This window comes from Macaca fascicularis, chromosome 13 (genome assembly GCF_037993035.2).
Source record: "Macaca fascicularis isolate 582-1 chromosome 13, T2T-MFA8v1.1".
Taxonomy (NCBI): Eukaryota; Metazoa; Chordata; class Mammalia; order Primates; family Cercopithecidae; genus Macaca; species Macaca fascicularis.
This window is the reverse complement of record NC_088387.1, coordinates 35762677-35782183: the sequence shown is the minus strand read 5'-3', so window position 1 is coordinate 35782183 and position 19507 is coordinate 35762677. Positions and strand designations below refer to the sequence as shown.

The following is a 19507-nucleotide window of genomic DNA, read 5'->3' as shown; positions in this document are numbered from 1 at the left end:
CTCTTGTCTCCACAGGAGGTCAGTGGCAAGTGGGGGGCTGAAGCTCAGGGCACCCAAGTCCAGGACTGTTTTCTGTTTACCCCTCAGGGAGTCTTGAAGATGGCAGAGGCTTCAGGTTCCCTCCTTTTTGCATTGGCTTTTCTCCTTCTACCTTGATGGGCATGGATACAGTGATAGGGGCTGGAGAAGGTGGGGAGATGGGGGAGAATGAACACCAACCTTTCAATTCCTCAGCTTGTGTAAACCTTTTTCTTTTGAACTGTCTTCAGGGCTGAGTCTGGCACTCTCAAAAGGCAAGGGTGGGAAGGTGGCAAGAGGGGCTGTGGCCACTTCCTGGGGACTGGGGCCAAAACCATTGGGCTGGAACCTTCCCCTCCCGCTGCGGGAGGATATCAGGAACTACAGACATTTGAGACTAAATGATTTGTGCATCTGGTTTAAAAATTTTGAAATAAAGGAAATGAGGTGAAAAATCTCTCACTTTTGTCACCAGCAACCATTTCCTTCCTTAGAGGCATCAATGTTTTCTACTTTTGCATATCTTTCCTGAGGACTGTTATGTATGCATATATACACAAGTACATATATACACATGTATGTATGTATGTATGTATGAGTATGTGTGTGTATATATATTCTTGCTTCATTTTCACCCACAGATAGTAAGCATATTATACATATTGCCCTGTGCCTTATTCTTCCACCACCTTCACATAACATGTAATAGTAATAGCACTGAACATTTATCAAGTGCTTACTATGTTCTGGAGTTCTGGGTACTGTTGGCTAATAACTTGATATGGGTTAATCGTCTTAATACATCTGATCCTCACAACAACCCCATGAGATAGCATCATTTTTTCAACCTATATATAGTAAAAACAAAATGCAAGTTAAAACAACCCTGAGATACTATTTTTCACCCATCATGCTGTTAAAGATCAAAAATCTCACTAACACACAGTGTGGAAGAGGGTGTGGAGACACTGATACTCCATAGATTTTTGGTAAGCAATTCAGCAAAAGCTATTACCATTATAAAGACACATAATTTTGATTCAGCAATTCCACTTCTAGGAATTTTTCCTGCAGATACACTTTGCAGATGCTGAATGAGTGGGGCACAAATTATTCATGCACCATTGCATAGTAGCAAAAGACTGGGAAAAAATTAAACATGCATCAGTAGGGACTGGCTACATATGGTATATTAACATCCATTTATTGAAATATTAGACTGTGAGTTTTAAAAAAATGAGTAAAATATTGACGCACAGAGGTGGTGTTAGTCTGTTCTCACACTGCTGATAAAGACATACCAGAGACTGGGTAATCTGTAAAGAAAAAGAGATTTAGTGGACTCACAGTTTCACATGGCTGAGGAGGCCTCACAATAATGGTGGAAGGCAAAGTAGGAGCAAAGCCACATCTTACATGGTGGCAGGCAAGAGAGTGTGTGCGGGGGAACTGCATCAGTTCTCATGAGATTTATTCACTATCACAAGAACAGCATAGGAAAAACTCGCCTCCATGATTCAATTACTTCCCCCCAGGACCCTCCCACAACATGTGGGGATTATGGGAGCTACAATTCAAGATGAGATTTGGGTGAGCACATAGCCAAACCATATCAGACCAGCTGCATACGACATATGATATGATATATTAACATCCATTTATTGAAATATTAGGCTGTGATTTTTTTTTTAATGAGTAAGTTATTCATGCACAGAGGTGGGATACTGTCCAAGATGGAGAGGCAGTGCAACATCGTGGTTAAGAATCCAACTTGAGCCAGGCTTCCTGCATTTTAATTCTGGCTCTGCTGCTTATCAACTGTGCAAAATTGGACTCTACCTCTACCTCTCTGCACCTCTGGTTTCCTCACCTGAAAAGTGGGGCTTGTAATAATAGCACGCTGTAATACCTCCAGCTAACCCTCAGACAAGTAAGAAATAAATGGTCATGGTCATATGCCACTGGAATTTTTTAAAAATATTTTTTTACACAGCATGAATGCAGTGATAGCTAACTGATACAAGTGCATAGTAGTTGCTCAATAAATATTGTTTAATAATAAACTGAGCAAGCCCTTTCTTTATAGTGGGGAGCTTCACAGGTTACCTGAAGAGCAACTCCATGTAGAGCCCAAAGAAGAAGCTCAAGGTTAATATTCAATGTACAACCAAAGCATGGGGTTTTATTTATTCAGCAGGCTGGGTTTTTTTTTTTTTTTTTTTTTTTTTTTTTTTTTTTGAGTACTGGCTATGCTAGAAGGTGACACACATACAAATAGAGTAAGGATTGACCCCTGTCCTCAGAGCACACACTCTCTGGAAGGAAAAGATTTATAAACAATTAATTATAAGTATCATGGCACTTGCTGTCACAAATGTATGCAAGAAGCATGCAAAGGAGGTAACAAGCATTTCAGCCCATGGTGGATGCGGGGTGAAGGAGGTGAAGTCATGGGAGGGGGCTGCCTGGTGAGGGGTAAAGGGATAGAGAACTGCAAAGGTCAGTTGAATTCAGCGTGGGAAGGGCCTTGAAAGCTTGGGAAGGAATTTGAGTGATACAATTTTTTGACAGAGGGGTGCCATGGTTTTGGAAAGATCACTTTGGTGGCAATGTGGAAGGTACAAAAGACGGCTATCAGGGTCCAGGATGTGGGGTTGATTACATCAGACCTCCTGCTACAAGGACGGAATTGATCAGGGACAATTTCTAGGGACAGGATTGATCTGGGGGACATGTGGTCTCAGATAAGGAAAGAGAAGTCCAGGAGTTGGTAAAAGAAGTCCTTTCTTCTAACTCCCTGCTAGGCACTGAACCAGTTAGGAAGGCGTTTGGCTGCAGGTAACAGGAAACCTGGTTCTAGAAGTTTAATCACACATGGGTGCATTTTTCTCATAATAAGAAATCAGTAAACGGTGGTTGCTGACTTTGCTGTGGTAACTCGACAACTCTGAGATTCTTATGGCCTCTCCTCATGGTCTCAATGTGGTTGGTACAACTCTAAGTATCGTGTCTATGTTCAAAAGAAAACAGAGGCAGAAAGGTGGAAAGAGAGGTCCACACCAGCTGCATCTGTCCCCTTTTGTCACGAAACCAGTTTTACCTGACACTTGCACCCCACCCCCTGACTCCAGCTGACTTCCACCTATATCTTATGGCACAATCCTGGGTGCAATGGGCTGGGGCACTGGGAAGCAGGCTTGTCATGCTTAGTGGTGGAGCCTCTTTGTGGGACCAGGCCCATTTCCATTCCAAATGAATTGGGTTTGTTACAAGGAAGAAGGGGAAATGGATATTGACAGGCAGAGGCGTGTCCCCAGACATGGCCAGAGATGTTGTTTCTTCTGCCATAGGAACTCCTGGTGCATGGCACAAATTCAGACATCTGGCCTTCTGCACCTGACACTGTGAAGTCCACTTCACAATGTGGGGAGTGTTTCCCCACTCCCATTCCAGGTCTCTGCCTCAGTGGGTCCCAGTTCATCCCTGTCCATCCTAGAGGGGCCCTCTGAAGTAGATCCAGGCCCTGGGTGGGGGCAGTGGCTAGTGCTAAGCAGAGTGGGATGTGAGCACCATCACCGAGTTCCTACTGACCGTTTCTAAGCTGAGCTGGCACAGGGGTCCTGGGGACAGCGACTGTCTAGAGCCTGGTGTTCTGGTAGCAGAGGGGGCTCCTGGAAATCTGGTCTCTTCTTGCGGCACGTGATAGTAAGCCATGAGGACTCTTGAGAATAGATGGGAAGGTCATATGAAAACTCCTAGCAAAGCGCATTGACTGCGGAACGAGGAGGACCTGGAATCTTCCGGAATCCAACTAGGTGATAAGCTGAGTCATGTGTGGTAACAAATGCCCCTACAAGTATAATTGCTTAAACATGAAGATACATTTCTTATTCACTCTGAATGTCCATTGTCAGTTCACCGGGGCTCTGCTCCATTTCTCCCCACTCTGGGACCCAGGCTGATGGAGCAGCCACCATTTCTAACTTGCTGGTTGCCATGACAGAGGGAAAGAAAGAGATCTGGAGGGTTTACTATGGTCTTTCCTATTTATTTATTTATTTATTTATTTATTTATTTATTTATTGAGACAGCGTCTCATTCACTTGATGGCCCAGGTTGGAGTGCAGTGACGTAATCTCAGCTCGCTGCAACCTCCTTCTCTCATGTTCAAGCGATTCTCCTGCCTTGGCTTACAGAGTAGCTGGGATTACAGGTGTACGCCACCACGTCCAGCTAATTTTTGTATTTTGGTAGAAACAGGGTTTCACCATGTTGGCAGGTTGGTCTCAAACTCCTGGCCTCAAGCGATCCGCCCATCTCGGCCTCCCAAATTGCTAGGATTACAGGCATGAGCCACTGTGTCCAGCCTCACTATGACATTTAAATGCCCTGATTTGGGAGAAATTCACGTAATTTCTGCTCACAACAAATTGGCCAGGTCCAGTTTCATGGCCCTGCCCCACCTCAGAGGGGCTCTGAGTGTGATCTTACCATGGACCTGGAAGACAGAGAGGGGGGAGTGCATTTATGACCACCACAGTGACCTTGGGAAACCACAGTGACCTTGGGTAAGTTGTCTTTATTACCTGGGTGAAGGGTGCATGGGACCTTCCTGTACATTTCTTTGCACCTTTCTATGAATCCGTAATTACTACAAAATGAGACCAAAAGAATCCTGGCTGGGCACGGTGGCTCACACCTGTAATCCCAGCACTTTGGAAGGCGGAGGCAGGTGGATCACTTGAGCTCAGGAGTTCGAGACCAGCCTGGACAACACAGTGAGACTTCTTTTCTACAAAAAATACAAAAATTAGCTGAGCATAGTGGTGTGCGCCTGTCCCAGCTCGTCGGGAAGCTGAAGTGGGAGGATGGCTTGAGCCTGGGAACTTGAGGCTACAGTGAGCCATAATCGTGCCACTGCACTCTAGCCTGGACAACAGACTGAGACCATGTCTCAAAAAAAAAAAAAAAAAAAATTCCCTTCAGCCACCCATAAGCAAATGTGCTTTGGGGGTCAGAAGCATTCATATATTTAAACGCCTAAGTCACTCTTAGTCCTGCAACATGTTCCTGATGGGCTGAGGGGCCAGCAGATCCCATCCCCCAGGGTGTCATTGCATGGAATACATGAAGAACCCCCTGAATCATTGCCACTGCCATTTCTCTGGCTCTGTCGTTTTTATGGTTTTCACTGGTCCACAGCTTTTTATCAGAAACCCTTGGGTCCAGGACGTTTTGAAGTTGTGTATTTTTTTTTAAAGGGGAGTTAGAAAAGTTATCTAGGGATATGGTGTTTATTATGTAACTCTCCCTCCCCCAACAGGATGTGGGGCAGACTCTGTCATCAAATACATTTATATTCATGTAATTAATATTCACAAATGTAAGGTATAAATACTCCCAAGGAGTGAGATAAATACAGACTAAAATTATCTCGTGTCACTTCAAGTCACCAGATGAGTTCTGTTCAGGTCAGATTTAGCCCTGGACATTACACACATGCTCACACACATGCACGTACGGCTGGTTTTCCGAGCTTTTGGATCTGGAAATTGCAGAGCAGAGGCTATGCAGCATGGCCGTGCCTACCGTGATTCCTCAGGTGCCAGGCCCAGGCCCTGCCTGACCCATGGGTTGTGTGGACAAGAGGCCATTGTGCTCAGGGTGCCAGGGACCACAGGCTCATGAGAGTGAGGGGCTCAGAGCTTCCCCAGCTGTCACCTTCACACCTGGCCACTTGCCCCTAGATCTGCTGGACCCTGAAACACACTCCTCCCCTTGCTGGCTGGTTGTGGGTGCCATGGTGTCACAGCCCCTGGAGACAAACTCCCCACCCCCACCAACCTTTGTCCTCTCCAGAGAGCATGGGCACCTTATCTGCATTTACGCCCAGGTGGCTCCCAATCTTCTTAGACTCCAAGGTGCTGGGTATGGCAGGAGCCAGAGATGGAGCCCAAGCCCACCCTGGTTTTACAGATGAGGGAACTGAGACCTAGAGAGAGTGAGTGAGTTACCTAGACTCCCACAGTGGGTCAGTCTGGCACTGTACTGGGTGATGCCTGGCAGGGAGAGGGGTGCTGGAGGCATGTTTAAAAATCAGGGACTGGAAGAGCCTCTTAGCCTCAGAGAAGACATCTGAAGCGGCCTCCCAGCCACAGCGAGCGCCGCCCGCCCCCATCCCAGTGAGGTGGGAGAGGTTCCCAAGTGCAGGCGGAGGAAAGGGGTCATGCAACCACGTCCTTGCCTCCCGCCGCGAGTGTATCCTGAGTCCCCAGGTTTGCTCAGCCGCAGCAGGGCCAGCCCCGGCGGCTGGAAGGCGGCGGCTGGGCCCGGAGTGGGTGTGGGCGTCCCCGGCCTCCCCCCGCCCCCGCAGGCGCCCCCCACCTCCCCCAGCAGGCGCCCCGGTCCCTGTGTGGGCTGCTTTGACTCAGCGCCGGGAGCCGAGCTTAGGCAAACCACGCCGCACTGGACGCCATTCAAGCTTTTACAGGCCCTCAAATTGGGGCTGGAGCCGGAGAGGAAATACTAAAATCCTGTGTACACAACTTCTGTCTGGGCGCGCCGGGGCTCTGGGAGAATCAGGCGCGGCGAGGGACACATTTGGACTGTTCAAGGGCTCCTTTCCCCTGCTCTGCTTTTAACAGGCATCACGATGTGTCGCCTGAAACCAACACTCCTGGGTGTGGGCGCCAGGAGGGTCTGCAGAGTGTGTGAGCTGAGGCGCAACGGAAGGAACTAAGCTTTTCTCCTGCCCCGCACGTGCCAGGCACACATGCGTCCAAAGTTGGGTTCAGAAATCCCTGTGGTCCATAAACCACACATTCTGCAGGGCCCAGGCCCCTTCCCCTGCAGAAAGATGCAGCTCTCGGATCCTGGATCCTGAGATCCTGGGCTTGAGAGTTAGGCAGGCCTGGGTGGAATCCCGGCTCCCCACTTGGCAGCACTGTGACTGTGGGGAAGGGCCTCTATTTCCTCATCTGTAAAATGGGCTTGATCATGGTAAGTTACCTTGGAGGTTAAAGACATGATGTAGGTGGGGAACTAGCTCAGAGCCTGGCACATAGTAGGTGCTCACTAAATGGTAGCTGTTAATATTTATATGGATTAATAGTGATAGCATCCTGTTGAGCCTGGCACATGCTAAGTGCTGCCTACAAATCAACTCATTTAATCCTCACAGCAGCCCCATGAGGTAATACTTTAACCCCATTTTAAGGGCAGAAACTAGGTCAATTGATTGACCTACCCAAGGTCACAAAGCTGGTGACTGGCTGGCCAGTCAACTGAACAAATGAACAGTTGAACCCAGGCCATCATTTTCATCATGCAGGTGATTTGCCACACTCTGAACTGTAACAGAGGAACTGGTGGCCAGAGCTGCTGGTGAGCTGTGTGTCCATGCCATCCTCAGCCTGGCACCGGCCTCCCACACCTGGGCCTCATCCCACTGTCCCAGTTCCAGCCCTGCCAAGTGCCCTCAAGCACTTCCCACCTTGGCCCACCAAGTGTCCGAGCTGCCCCCTCCTACCTCTCTGCCTTGGCTCAGCCTTTCCCCCACTCCCAAGCTCGCTGGCTGCCTGCCTGTGCATCAGGCCACTCGCTGGCCACCCCTCCGGTGAGGCTGGCTCCTCTGAGCTGCAACACTTCCACCCAAAACCAGTGCCTTCAGCCTCCCTTCTTTTTGACTTGGGCCATGCTGGTCTGTGATGTGTTTGTTTCCCTCATTCTGGTCCTTCGTCAAACCCTACAGATCTGAGGCCAGACGTAGTGGCTCATGCCTGTAATCCCAGTACTTTGGGAGGCCAAAGAGGGTGGATCACCTGAGGTCAGGAGTTCAAGACCATCCTGGCCAACATGGTGAAACCCTGTCTCTACTAAAAATGCAAAAATTAGCCAGGCATGGTGGCACACGCCTGTAATCCCAGCTACTCAGGAGGCTGAAGCATGAGAATTGCTTGAACTGGGAGGCAGAGGTTGCAGTGAGCCAAGATCATGCCACTGCACTCCAGCCTGGGCAACAGAGCAAGCCTCCATCTCAAAACACAAAAACAAAAAAGCCCAAAACCCTACAGGTCTGGTCTAGTCTTTTGTGCAGAGCAGGGTCTCCCATTTGTGGAAATGAATTTTCACTGGTGGTAAATATTGGGTGACTGGGGACATTATCCTCACTGGTGACTTGTGCGAAGGAAAAAGAGAAGCCCCAGACAGTTTGTATAAGGAGGCAGGAGACAATGTGGGCATCACCCGGTGTTCCTGACATCTGCTGCCAAGCATGTGGGGGTGTGACTCCCCTGCCCACCCTTCCCCCTACAATCCCCTTAATTGTTCTGTCATCAGGGCCTCCCAGGACCCCATGCTGTCTCAGGTAACGGCAGAGACCTTGCAGGCATGTGAGCTCCTGGCTGGGCTGCCTTATACCAGCAGCCTGCAAAGGTTTCCGTTCTGGGATCAGAGGGGCTCCAGGCCTGCCCATGAGCCGCATGACGCCAACCTCAGCATGGGCCATGCCAGGCCTGAGACCACATAGTGGATCTCCCAGACCTCTGCTGGGCAGCTAGAGTTGTCATCCTGCTTCCCCCAAACAACCCAAACCCCCAGTGCCCACACCCAAGAGGCATGACAATTTCGTGGAAATAACATGGCCCTTGGAATCCAGAGATCTGGGTGTGGGTCCTGATACTGCAGTTCCATGAGGTCTTGGGCAAATCACTTAACCTTCCTGTGAGCCTCAGTTTCCCCATGGCAGTGATCATGTAGATTTTACTTTGGGATTGAGAGACAGGAGAGGTATGAGAGCACCTGGCACACTGTGGGAGCGGAAGTGTTGGTTTAAGTGGGAGTCACAGTTGTGGTGGGGAGCTAGACTTGAGGGGTGACAGGATGACCCAGTGAGCTGGCCCAGCAGTAAGAAGGGAAGAGTTGATGATGGAAAGGCTGGCGTCCCCTGGTCTGGCCTCTGCAGGACTCGTAGTTGACTCTCCCCACCCCTTAGAGTGGGGGGTGTTCCTGGCCCCAAACACTTCACACCTTTGAAGCTTGGGGGAGGGATGCATGTACTGATGAAGGCTGCTGGGAGTCTGGAGTGCCATGTGGGATACCCCAGACATCTGGCAGAGCTGCAGTGGTGCCCTATGGGTGCAGACTGGTGTGGGACCACACGTGAGCCACCCCAGGGGCTTCCAGAAGGGCATGGTGCCAAGGCAGCTGAGGATCTGTGAGTAAGGATCCTAAGGGGGCCAGAGAACCCAGGGGCATGTTACTTGTGTCTAAAAATTGGCAGATCGAGGGTCAGGGCATCTGGACTGCTCCAGTGAACAGGAGAGAATGCACACTGGCCACCACGTGCTGCTGGTACTGTACCCCCGGGAGAGCTGGTGGACTTGGAGCAGAAACAGTCTGCATGGCGTGGCAGCGCCCTCTGCTGGCCAGGCTGGGCTGGCATCCGCGGTACAGGAGAAGGGGGATCCTCACACCCGGCATGAACAGCGCCTCCACTTCAAGCAGCCAGGGCTCAGGAGCAGGAGGGACCCTGGTAGGTGGGAAACTCATTCCCTTTTCCAAATAAGAAAACAGGCTAGGAGGAGTGCAGAAAGTTGCTCAGGGTCCCACAGCTATTAAATGGCGGAGCCAGACCCATCCTGCAATGCCCTTCCTTCTACCCCAGACCGAATCATTTTATGCAAAATGTAACAGGACTCAGGGATGCTGGAAACAGTACCCTTCTTTATTTTATTAAAATCAAATTAGATCTGACTCCGCCTCTGGCTGGGCTGCAGAAAACTTCATTCTGACTTGCTTTTAGAGGTGGGAGTGGGTGCTGCTCCTCCCTAGGCCTGTGCAAGAGCCAGGGAGTCTAAAGTGATGCCAGAAAATGGGTGTGAGGGGGTAGTGTTTAAACGTTAAGTGCGTCAGGGCCACTGTGAGAGCTTCGTGTCCAAGCCTCAGGGGGGCTGAGCTGCCTCCTTGCCCAGTTTGGCAGCCTGGTGCCTGAGGCCATGCCACTCACTCCCCTGAGGTCCCCTACAGCTTGGCCATGCCACCTGAGGTCCTGCCCCCCCACCCCCACCTCAGCAGGCACTGCTGCTCCCAGCCATGGAGTTCTCTCAAAACCTTCCTCAAACCTTTTCCTACCCTCCCCAACCCCCAGCCTAACAGCCTTCAGTTGCTCCAGATTCCAGAAAATAAAAGCAGGAAAGGTTGGCTGAACAGGGAAGGAAAATATGTCAAAAACAAAAGACAAATGATCATCTCAGGAAAAGTTCCTGGCCCTCTAAACTCTGTGCGGGGTAGCCACACGTGCCCGTGGCAAAGCGCTGTGTCCTTGGAGAGCCCTGCATGCTGCAACTGAAACCAACAAGACACGGCTCAGACAGGGAGCAGGTTAGTTGACTCCATTTGCAGAAACTTGAGGCAAGGGGTTGGATGTGAGGAATGTGGCATGCCACTCCCCACCTGAAGCGGTGAAAGTTAAAAGGAGGTTATAGAAAATTGGGGAAGGGGCTAAATGCCCAGGAGCCTGGATGCAAAGCCAATCCTATCTGAGAAGAATGAACTTGGGGCCACTTGTTGTCATCACAGCTATAAAAAGGGCCTGGCAGGTCCAACTGTGGCCCTCTGGACTCTGCAGCAGCCAGATCTGCAGTCTTCAGTTTTGAATCTCTAACCAGGAGATTTGGTTAGATATCTAAATTAGAGACTAGTTATCCTTAGCTGTTGTGTTCAGTCCTCAAATCTTGTTATTCTGTTTATAAATAGGGCAAAATAAGAAGTGACCTTTAATTTTCTTTAATGAGCTATTAACTCAACTTGAGGACACTAAGCTCCCCCCGACCTCCCCAAAAAAGCACTCGTGGCAATAAAACTGTCAGCCCAGTGTCACCCGTTACCCAAGGGTGGCACCCTTGTCCTGCTGGAGATGGCGCACCTGCTGCTTCGAGAGCCCTTTTCTAACCTGGGAAAGCTTGAGTTTAAACATGAAGATAGTGAAATAAGGTAAGCCTTTAGAAGCAAAACTTTCATGCTAAGTTTAGGAGTAATCTGTGTATGTTTGTTTCTTTAAAATACTGTAACAGTCTAAAGAATCTAACATTAAAGACCGACAGATTGGCCTGTTACCTCCAGTTTTAAATATGTACTAGAATTTAGACTTGTCCTGGAACCAACCTAAGTGTCCACCAGTGGTTGATTGGATAAAGAAAATGTGGTTTGTATACCCCATGAAATACTATGCAGCCACAAGAATGAACCAGATCATGTCCTTTGTAGCACCGTGGATGGAGCTGGAGACCATTATCCTAGGTGAACTAACTCAGAAGCAGAAAATAGAAAACCTCATGTTCTTACTTGTAAGTAGGAACTAGACAATGGGTACACATGGCTGTAAAGATGGAGATAATAGACACTGGGGACCCCAAAAATGGGGACGGGGCTGGGAGCAAGGAGAAGGGCTGAAGTGGGGAGAAGGGTTGAAGAATGACCTATTGCATATAATGTTCAATATCTGAATGATGAGTACACTAGAAGCCCAGGTTCCACTCTTACACATATAATACCCATATAACTCAAGTACACGTACTCTCTGAATCTAAAATTTAAAAAAAATTTTTTTTAAGAATTAGACTTGTGATTTCAAGTTATAAAGGGAAAAAATTGACCTTATTTTTGTGAATATTATTGGGATTTCAAGGAAAACTGATGCTTCACTATTTTAATAACATTTTCTGTCTTAGATTTGTAAGAATTTATTATTTGAAGATATTTTGCTTGTTAAGGCTGTTTTGCTTTGGTTTTTATTATTGGCATTATTTGGCATTTATTTGGAATTTATTATCTGAAGATATTTTGCTCTGTTAGGCAACTGAAGTGCTTACAAAAGAAATGTAATATATTACATTTATAATGCAGTTCACAGTATTTAAGAGAATTTAATTAATTAAATTTACAAATGATTATTAAGGGAACTTAGTGTCTTCAAGTTAATAGCTCATTAATCAAAGAAAATTGAAGGTTGCTGTTTTTATTTTGCCCCATTTATAAACAGAATAACAAGATTTGTAGACCGAGCATAACAGCTAAGGATAACTAGGTTATTTCATTTTAATGGAACATTAATTTAAAACCGAAGCAACTGTAAGTAGTCCTTTCTGGACTGCCCTCAAACCTTAAAATAAAAAACAAAACAGTTCACAACGACAGATATTAATACGAATAGCTAATGTTTGTATAGTGTAATACTCTCATTTTATCTTCCATTACCGATGAGAAGCACTGGGAGGTTAGTAACTTGCTCAAGGCCTTGCGTCTAGGAAGTAGTGCAAGTTGGAGTGGAGCTTGGCTCTTTGACTCCGGAGGCTGCACTCTTAACCACAGTGTCAGAGGATATTTGGGTCTTGGTTTCTAGGGTCTGCAACTGAGGTCCCTGGAGAAGGGCTAACATTTTCCTAACATACTCCAGTGAATGCTGTCTGGTCAGCACTCCCACTTGCTCAGCCACTTTGGTTCTCAACAGAAGATGTGGGCCGATCCTGGCTGCCTAGAGTTGAATCCCAAAGTACGGCCACAGGTGTGTGTCCTTACAAACACGGAAATTCTGATATCCACGTATGATCAGTTACAGATGTGAACTGTGAGAGCTATGCATTATTTTCTTCCTTGTGAAATACATTCACCATTTTCCCTCACTGTCTTTCTCCCAATCATTTACATTTTAAAAGTTGGTGGCATTTAGCATTACAGTATAGTTTTTAGGTAACAGCAGAAAGTTCCAGTGGGACTGGTGACTGAGCTATATGAGGAATTAACGTAGCTCAGAGATGGAAGCAGTGGCCTTCGTGTCGAATTTTTCGTGGAGAGGATGAGTATGTCTTCATCTAGGCAAGTAGTGGCTGTGTCCTGCTAGGCAGAGCGTGGGTTGTAATCAGCGTTGTCACATGGAAGTTTAAACATGGGTGACATGGGAACTATTTGGTGGAGTGCGCTGGGTCGTGTCTATTGTCTCTCACCGTCTCTGCCATCCTCTCTACTGCTGGGACTGGAAATCTGAAAACTATATTCCAACACTCCCTTGTCTTTCTGCCTGTTAGGTTCTGCTAACAGTGGGGAGGGGACATCTGGCAGCGCCTCTCCCAAGCAGCAACGGTAGCAGTGGTGGCAGCAACAGCAGCAGCAGCTGGTGAGTATGGGCCCCTTGGTAATACCATTTTCCCTTTTGCTTCCTGTAGGTAGAAATATGTAGGTAGTCTTATATTCTTACAGCAATTCTAACACCTCTGTCACTAATGCTTTGTGTTGAATCTCTCTATTTAAAATGTTTGCCATCGTTTCCACTCTGCTGATTGGATGCTGATTGATACAGATCTCATTCTCTGTTTGCTTGTTGTGCTCAGCTCTTTGATTTTAAGATAGGTCCATCTTGCACTGTAGACACCAGGTTGGTTGCTTCTGACTGCCACATAGTACCATGGAGCATGCGTCGGCCACATTGTACGTCCCCCTCTCCGGGATTGCTCATTCAGATTGCCGCCCAACATGCTGTGATAATTTTTTTTCTTTTTTGAGACAGTCTCGCTCTGACGCCCAGGCTGGAGTGCAATGGCACAATCTCAGTTCACTACAACCTCTGCCTCCCGGGTTCAAGCAATTCTCCTACCTCACCCTCCTGAGTAGCTGGAATTACAGGCGCGTGCCACCACACCTGGCTAATTTTTGTATTTTTAGTAGAGATGGGGTTTCACCATGTTGATCTAGCTGGTCTCGGACTCCTGATATTTTGATCCTCCCGCCCTAGCCTCCTAAAGTGCTGGGATTACAGGTGTGAGCCACCACGCCCGGCTGATAAATATTCTTAAACGTGGTCTTTTTAGAGCTGTGTGTGAATTCCCCAGGATAAAAGTATATACTCAGGAGTGAGATTGCTTGATCACAGATCATAGCTATGTCATATGCTAAGTACTGTAAGATTACACTCCAAAGTAGCCATGCTCCCCACCCAGATAATACTACATGTATTATTCTATAACTGGATTTCTTTCACTTTATATATGACAAAAATGTAAACAGTTGCAACGGGGGAAATTTAAGAAAAAAATTAAGGTGCAAACTATAATCAACTGTGGAAACAACCAAAACTGGGTTTAGTGTAACAGCTTCTAGAGTCCGCCTGCACAGCCTGTCTACCACTCATTAGCTGTGTGACCTTGGGGTAATAGCCTAACCTCCCTGTGCCTGCCTCAGTTTTCTCATTGGTAAAATGGATATAATAATAGTACCTACTTTATTTTAGGATGTTATTAAATAATGTACATAAAGTGCTTAGACTACTCCCTGGCGCATAGCAAGAACCCAATGACTGTTGGCTATTATTGTTGAATATTTAGGTAATTTCCAGTTCTTTTGCTATTTCTCAACAGTGCTCCAATGACATTCAGGGTTTTTTTTTTTTTTCTTTTTTTTTAATTTAATGTGGTAAAAAACACATAACATTATATTTACCATGGAAATTCAGAATTCTTAAGTGACCACCTGAATACTCACACTAGAGCTCTGGCAGTGAACACCAGCCTGGGTCTAACAACTTTTTGGCTTGGGAGACTTGGATCTCTTTAGAAGTAACAGGATCTCTTCAGACTGCCTGTTCCAATTGCTGCATGGTCAAGGCCTGTGGCTGGAAGTCCCCTTCCAATGGTTTCCCGATTTCTGCATAGCCAATCCCCTGACCAGGGCCAGCTTGAGCTTCTGAGCTTCTGAGGTGGGTGAGTCTCCATAGTCCTAATCTCAGGTCAGGTAGGGAATGTCTGTGTGCAGTTGCATGACATGAAGGGGCAGCATTGATTCAAATCCCTGCTCCGTGGCTTAGCATCTGTGTGATCTTGGGGGAGTGATGCCACCTCTCTGAGCCTCTGTTGCCTCATCTGTAAAATGGGAATGATACCTGTTTCACTGTGTTGATGGATTTGAGAATTGCAATGTGTCTTAGTCTGTTCAGATTGCTATAACAAAATACCATAGATTAGGTGGCTTATAAACAGCAAATATTTATTTCTCACAGTTTTGGAGGCTGTGAAGTTCAAGATCAAGGCACTACAGTTTCAGTGTCTGGCGAGGGCCTCCTTGACTGGTTCAGAGACAATATCTTCTTGCTGTGTTCTCCTCTGGTAGAAGGAACAAGCTAGCTCTCTGGGGCATCTTTTAAAAGGGCATGAACCCCAATCAGCAGAGTTCCACTGTTATGACCTAATCACCTCCCAGAGGGAGTTATTTGCATGCCTGTAACTGAAGAGCAGTCCTCCTCTATCAGGGAAAGTTGTCCTCTTCCACCAAGCACACAGCTTCAAGAGGAACGCATGTGAAGTGGTGAGGGAGGAAGGGGACACCCACTTAGCCAGCCTCACATCCTACCATACTTTTGATTTCTATCGTTTCCTTTTGATTCTTTCCTAGATTTCTGATTTCTCATCTTTCTGCTTATATTACCCATCTGTTCTTGTATGTTGTTTACTTTTTCCATTAGAACTTGTAATTAATTTTATGTGTCAATTTTGAGGTTCTAAGATGCTTGTTGAAAGTGAAGATATTTAAAGTGTTGAAAGAAACAAACAACCATTACATGCTGTAGCTAATGAAATTATTCTTCAAAAGTGAAGGAGAAATAAGATTTGCTCCCAAAGGGTATTTGTAGCTGTTAGACCTACCTTCCAAGAAATGTTAAAATAAAATTTTCAGAGAAAAGGAAAATGAAATAGGGCCAGAAATTTGGATCTAAAGAAATGGAGAATGTCAGAAAAGGAGTAAGTTTAGATTGGCTGACTGTAGATAAAAAAAAAAAAAAAAAAAAAAAGGAATAAATGAGGTAAAATAAAATCTTTAATTGCCTTATTTTTAATTACTTTGATAGATTATTACTTTGTTCAAAGTAATAATAGCAACAATGTGTTGGGTGATTATAGAATATGGATAAGTGAAATGAATGTTAATTGTGTTGTAAGTATAGGAGGGAGGAATTGGGAACAGTCTTCTTATAAATGGACTTACATTAGTTGTAAAAGTATATGGAAAACTCTAGGGCAACTTTTAAAAAATTTAAAGAAGACATAATTGATATGCTACAAGAAAGAAAACAGAATCATATAAAATGCTTAATTAAAACCAGACAAGGCAGAAAAAGAGAGAAAATTTTTTAAAGGAAGTAAGAACAAGTGCAACAAACAAAAAACAGCTGCAAAGATGTTAGAATGTCAACCTAACTATATCAACAATCACTAAATGCGAATGGTCTAAATACACGAATTAAAAGAGACTGTCAGAGTGGATAAAACAAAGCAAGACCCCAACTATATGTTCAGAGCAATCTTTTGTAAATGTAAAGACCCAGATAGATTCAAAGTAAAGGAATGGAAAAAGATAAACTATGCTGTCACTAGTCAAAAGAGACCTAGAGCCGCTATGTTGATTTCAGGCAAAGCAGATTCAGAACAAGGAAAGCCGTCAGGGATAAAGAATACATAACGACTATCATTATGTATTCTTCTACCTCATTAGTGACAGCGTAGTTTATCTTTCTCCATTCCTTTACTTTGAATCTATCTGGGTCTTTATATTTAAAGAAGATTGCTCTTAACATGTAGTTGGGGTCTTGCTTTTATCCACTCTGACAGTCTCTTTTAATTCGTGGGAACATCACACACCGGGGCCTATTAGGGGGTAGGGGGAGTGGGGAGGGATAGTATTAGGAGATATACCTAATGTAAATGACAAGTTAATGGGTGCAGCACACCAACATGGCATATGTATACATATGTAACAAACCTGCACGTTGTGCACATGTACCCTAGAACTTAAAGTATAATATTAATAATAATAATAATAAAATACATAACAATAAAGACATCAATTCTCTAAGAAAACATAGCAATCTTTAATGTGTAGGCACCTCAAACTATCTGAGGCAAAAACTGATAGAACCGCAAGGAGAAACAGACAAATCCACTATTATATTTGGAGAGGCCAACACCCCTCTATCAGTAATTGACAGCCCCAGAAGGTGGAAAATCAGTAATTACATAGTTTACCTGAACAGCCGCATCAATCGTCTGGATTAAATTGACATTTACAGAATACTTCATCTAACAACAGCAAGAATATACAGTCTACACAAGCTCATGTGAAACATTCAGCAAGTGTTTGATATTGAATGTTTATGTCCCTCCAAAATTCATAGGTTGAAGCCCTCACCCCCATGTGACTGTATTTGGAGATGGGGTCTTGAAGGATGTAATTAAAGTTAAATGAGGTCTTAAGTGGGGAGACCCCATCCAATAGGATTGATGTGTTTTTTTTTTCTTTTGAGACAGGATCTCACTCTGTCGCCCAGGCTGGAGTGCAGTGGTGAGATCTCAGCTCACTGCAACCTCAGCATCCACAGCTCAAGTGATTCTTCTACCTCAGCCTCCCGAGAAGCTGGGACTACAGGTGTGCACCACCACACCCAGTTAATTTTTGTATTTTTTATACAGACAGGGTTTCACCATGCTGTCCAGGCTGATCCTGAACACCTGGGATCAGATGATCCACCTGTCTAGGCTTCCCAAAGTGCTGGGATTATAGGTGTGAGCCATGGCTCTCCACTGGATTATAAGAGGAGACACCGGAGTGCTTGCATTCTCCTGTGCTTCTCTCTGTCCCTTCCTCCCTCCCTCTCCACATTGGTCGTGTGACCACAAAGCAAGAAAGTGGCTGTCTGCAACCCAAGGGAAGAGCCCTCACCAGACACCAACCTGGCTGGCACCTTGATCTTGGAATTCCAATCTCCAGAACTGTGAGAAAATACATTTTTGTTGTTTAAGCTACCTGGTGTATGGTATTTTGTTTTAGCAACCTGAGCAGATGAAGACATCAAGAGAGAACACTTCGGGGCAATAAAACACACTTTAACAAATGTAAAGGAATAGAAATCATACAAAGTATGGTGTCAAATCACAATAGAATTGAAAAGGTCGCATACACGTGAGTGTCCTGGAGTTTAAGCTCCACTGGCTTCAGGCAAATCTGCTTCTGCTGGTGATTTCCTTCCAGGCAGGGTGGGTCAGTCTCTCTGTGCACCGCTGTCCATTGCAAACTTCTCTCCCTCTCTTTATGGCTGGGCTCCAGGACATGTGAAGAAGGAAGTTCTGAGGTTATAGGGACGCAGCCTCCAGGGCACAGCCAGCTAGCCTCGGTAACCATTTGGAGGCCTAGTGTATTAGTCAGGGTTCTCTTAGAGGGACAGAACTAATTTTTTAATATATATATATGAGTGTGTTAAGTATTAACTCACAGGATCACAAGATCCCACAATAGCCTGTCTGCAAGCTGAGGAGGAAGGAGAGCCAGTTCGAGTCCCAAAACTGAAGAACTTGGAGTCTGATGTTCAAGGGCAGGAAGCATCCAGCACGAGAGGAAGATGTAGGCTGGGAGGCTAGGCCCGGCTCACCTTTCCACATTTTTCTGTATGCTTTATATTCTCTGGCAGCTGATTAGATTGTGGCCACCAGATTAAGGGTGGGTCTGCCTTTCCCAGCCCACTGACTCAAATGTTAATCCCCTTTGGCAACACCCTCACAGACACACCCAGGATCAATACTTTGTATCTCTCAATCCAATCAAGTTGACGCTCAGTATTAACCCTCACACCTGGTAACAGGAGATTTCTGTAGCCAGGAAAGTGAGGAAGTGGGAAGGTATCTCACAGGATGGTCCCGAAGAGCCATCAGAGTCTTCCCTCTGGCCTTGCAGGGGCCTGTGCAGGTGGCTGCATGGAGCCTTTCTTTGGGTCAAGGAGATGATGTCCCCTTCACTGACTTTTGCACTTCCTTGCGTCTGCAGGGGAGTGTCCATCCAGCCTCAGAGTGAGCAGCAGCAGCTGACCAGATTGGAAGACATTTCCAATGTCTTCCCTGGCAGCTGTGATGTGTTGTGCGGTAGCAGCTGAGGATTGCTGGTGTGTAATCTTTGAGGTTCCAAGATGCTTTTTGGAAGTGGAGCCTGGTCAAGCAGCAGAAAGGACAGCTGGATCCATGCTGGGTGGGGTGGGGTGGGGTGCATGTCAGGGAAGTTGGCTTCAGCTGGAACTGGGGGTTGGCTTCAGCAAAGGAGGTTGAACATCACTGATTCCTGACCTGCAGCACCCAAATGGTCACAAAGAGACGTCATGGGTTTGAGGAGGCCACAGAGCCAACAGCGTTAGTGTCTTCAGAAGGATGAAGAAAACTTGAACAACATTTTAAAATAGCTTTATTGAGATATAATTCACATCCCAGAGAATGCATCCATCTAAAGGGTACAATTCAATGGATTTTTGTATATTCACAGAGCTGTGCATTCATCACTGCAATTAATTATAGAACTTCTTCATTTATTCAAAATACCCCAGCACCCCTTAGCTATCACCCTAATTCCTCTATCTCCCCCAGCCCTAGGCAACCATTAATCTCCTTTTTGTATCCATAGATTTGCC

General features: G+C 46.1%; 1 protein-coding gene across 1 annotated transcript in view; it reads left to right on the top strand.

The window, feature by feature from the left end:
• Nucleotides 1-17859, top strand: part of ATOH8 (atonal bHLH transcription factor 8) — a 68479-nt gene extending 50620 nt beyond the window's left edge. The window contains exons 3-4 of the mRNA XM_045368962.3: nucleotides 13101-13189; nucleotides 17367-17859. Of these exons, the coding sequence (XP_045224897.2) occupies nucleotides 13101-13189; nucleotides 17367-17508 (231 nt within the window). The 3' untranslated portion in view covers nucleotides 17509-17859. The remainder of the gene's footprint in view (nucleotides 1-13100; nucleotides 13190-17366) is intronic.
• Nucleotides 17860-19507: the final 1648 nt, after the last annotated feature.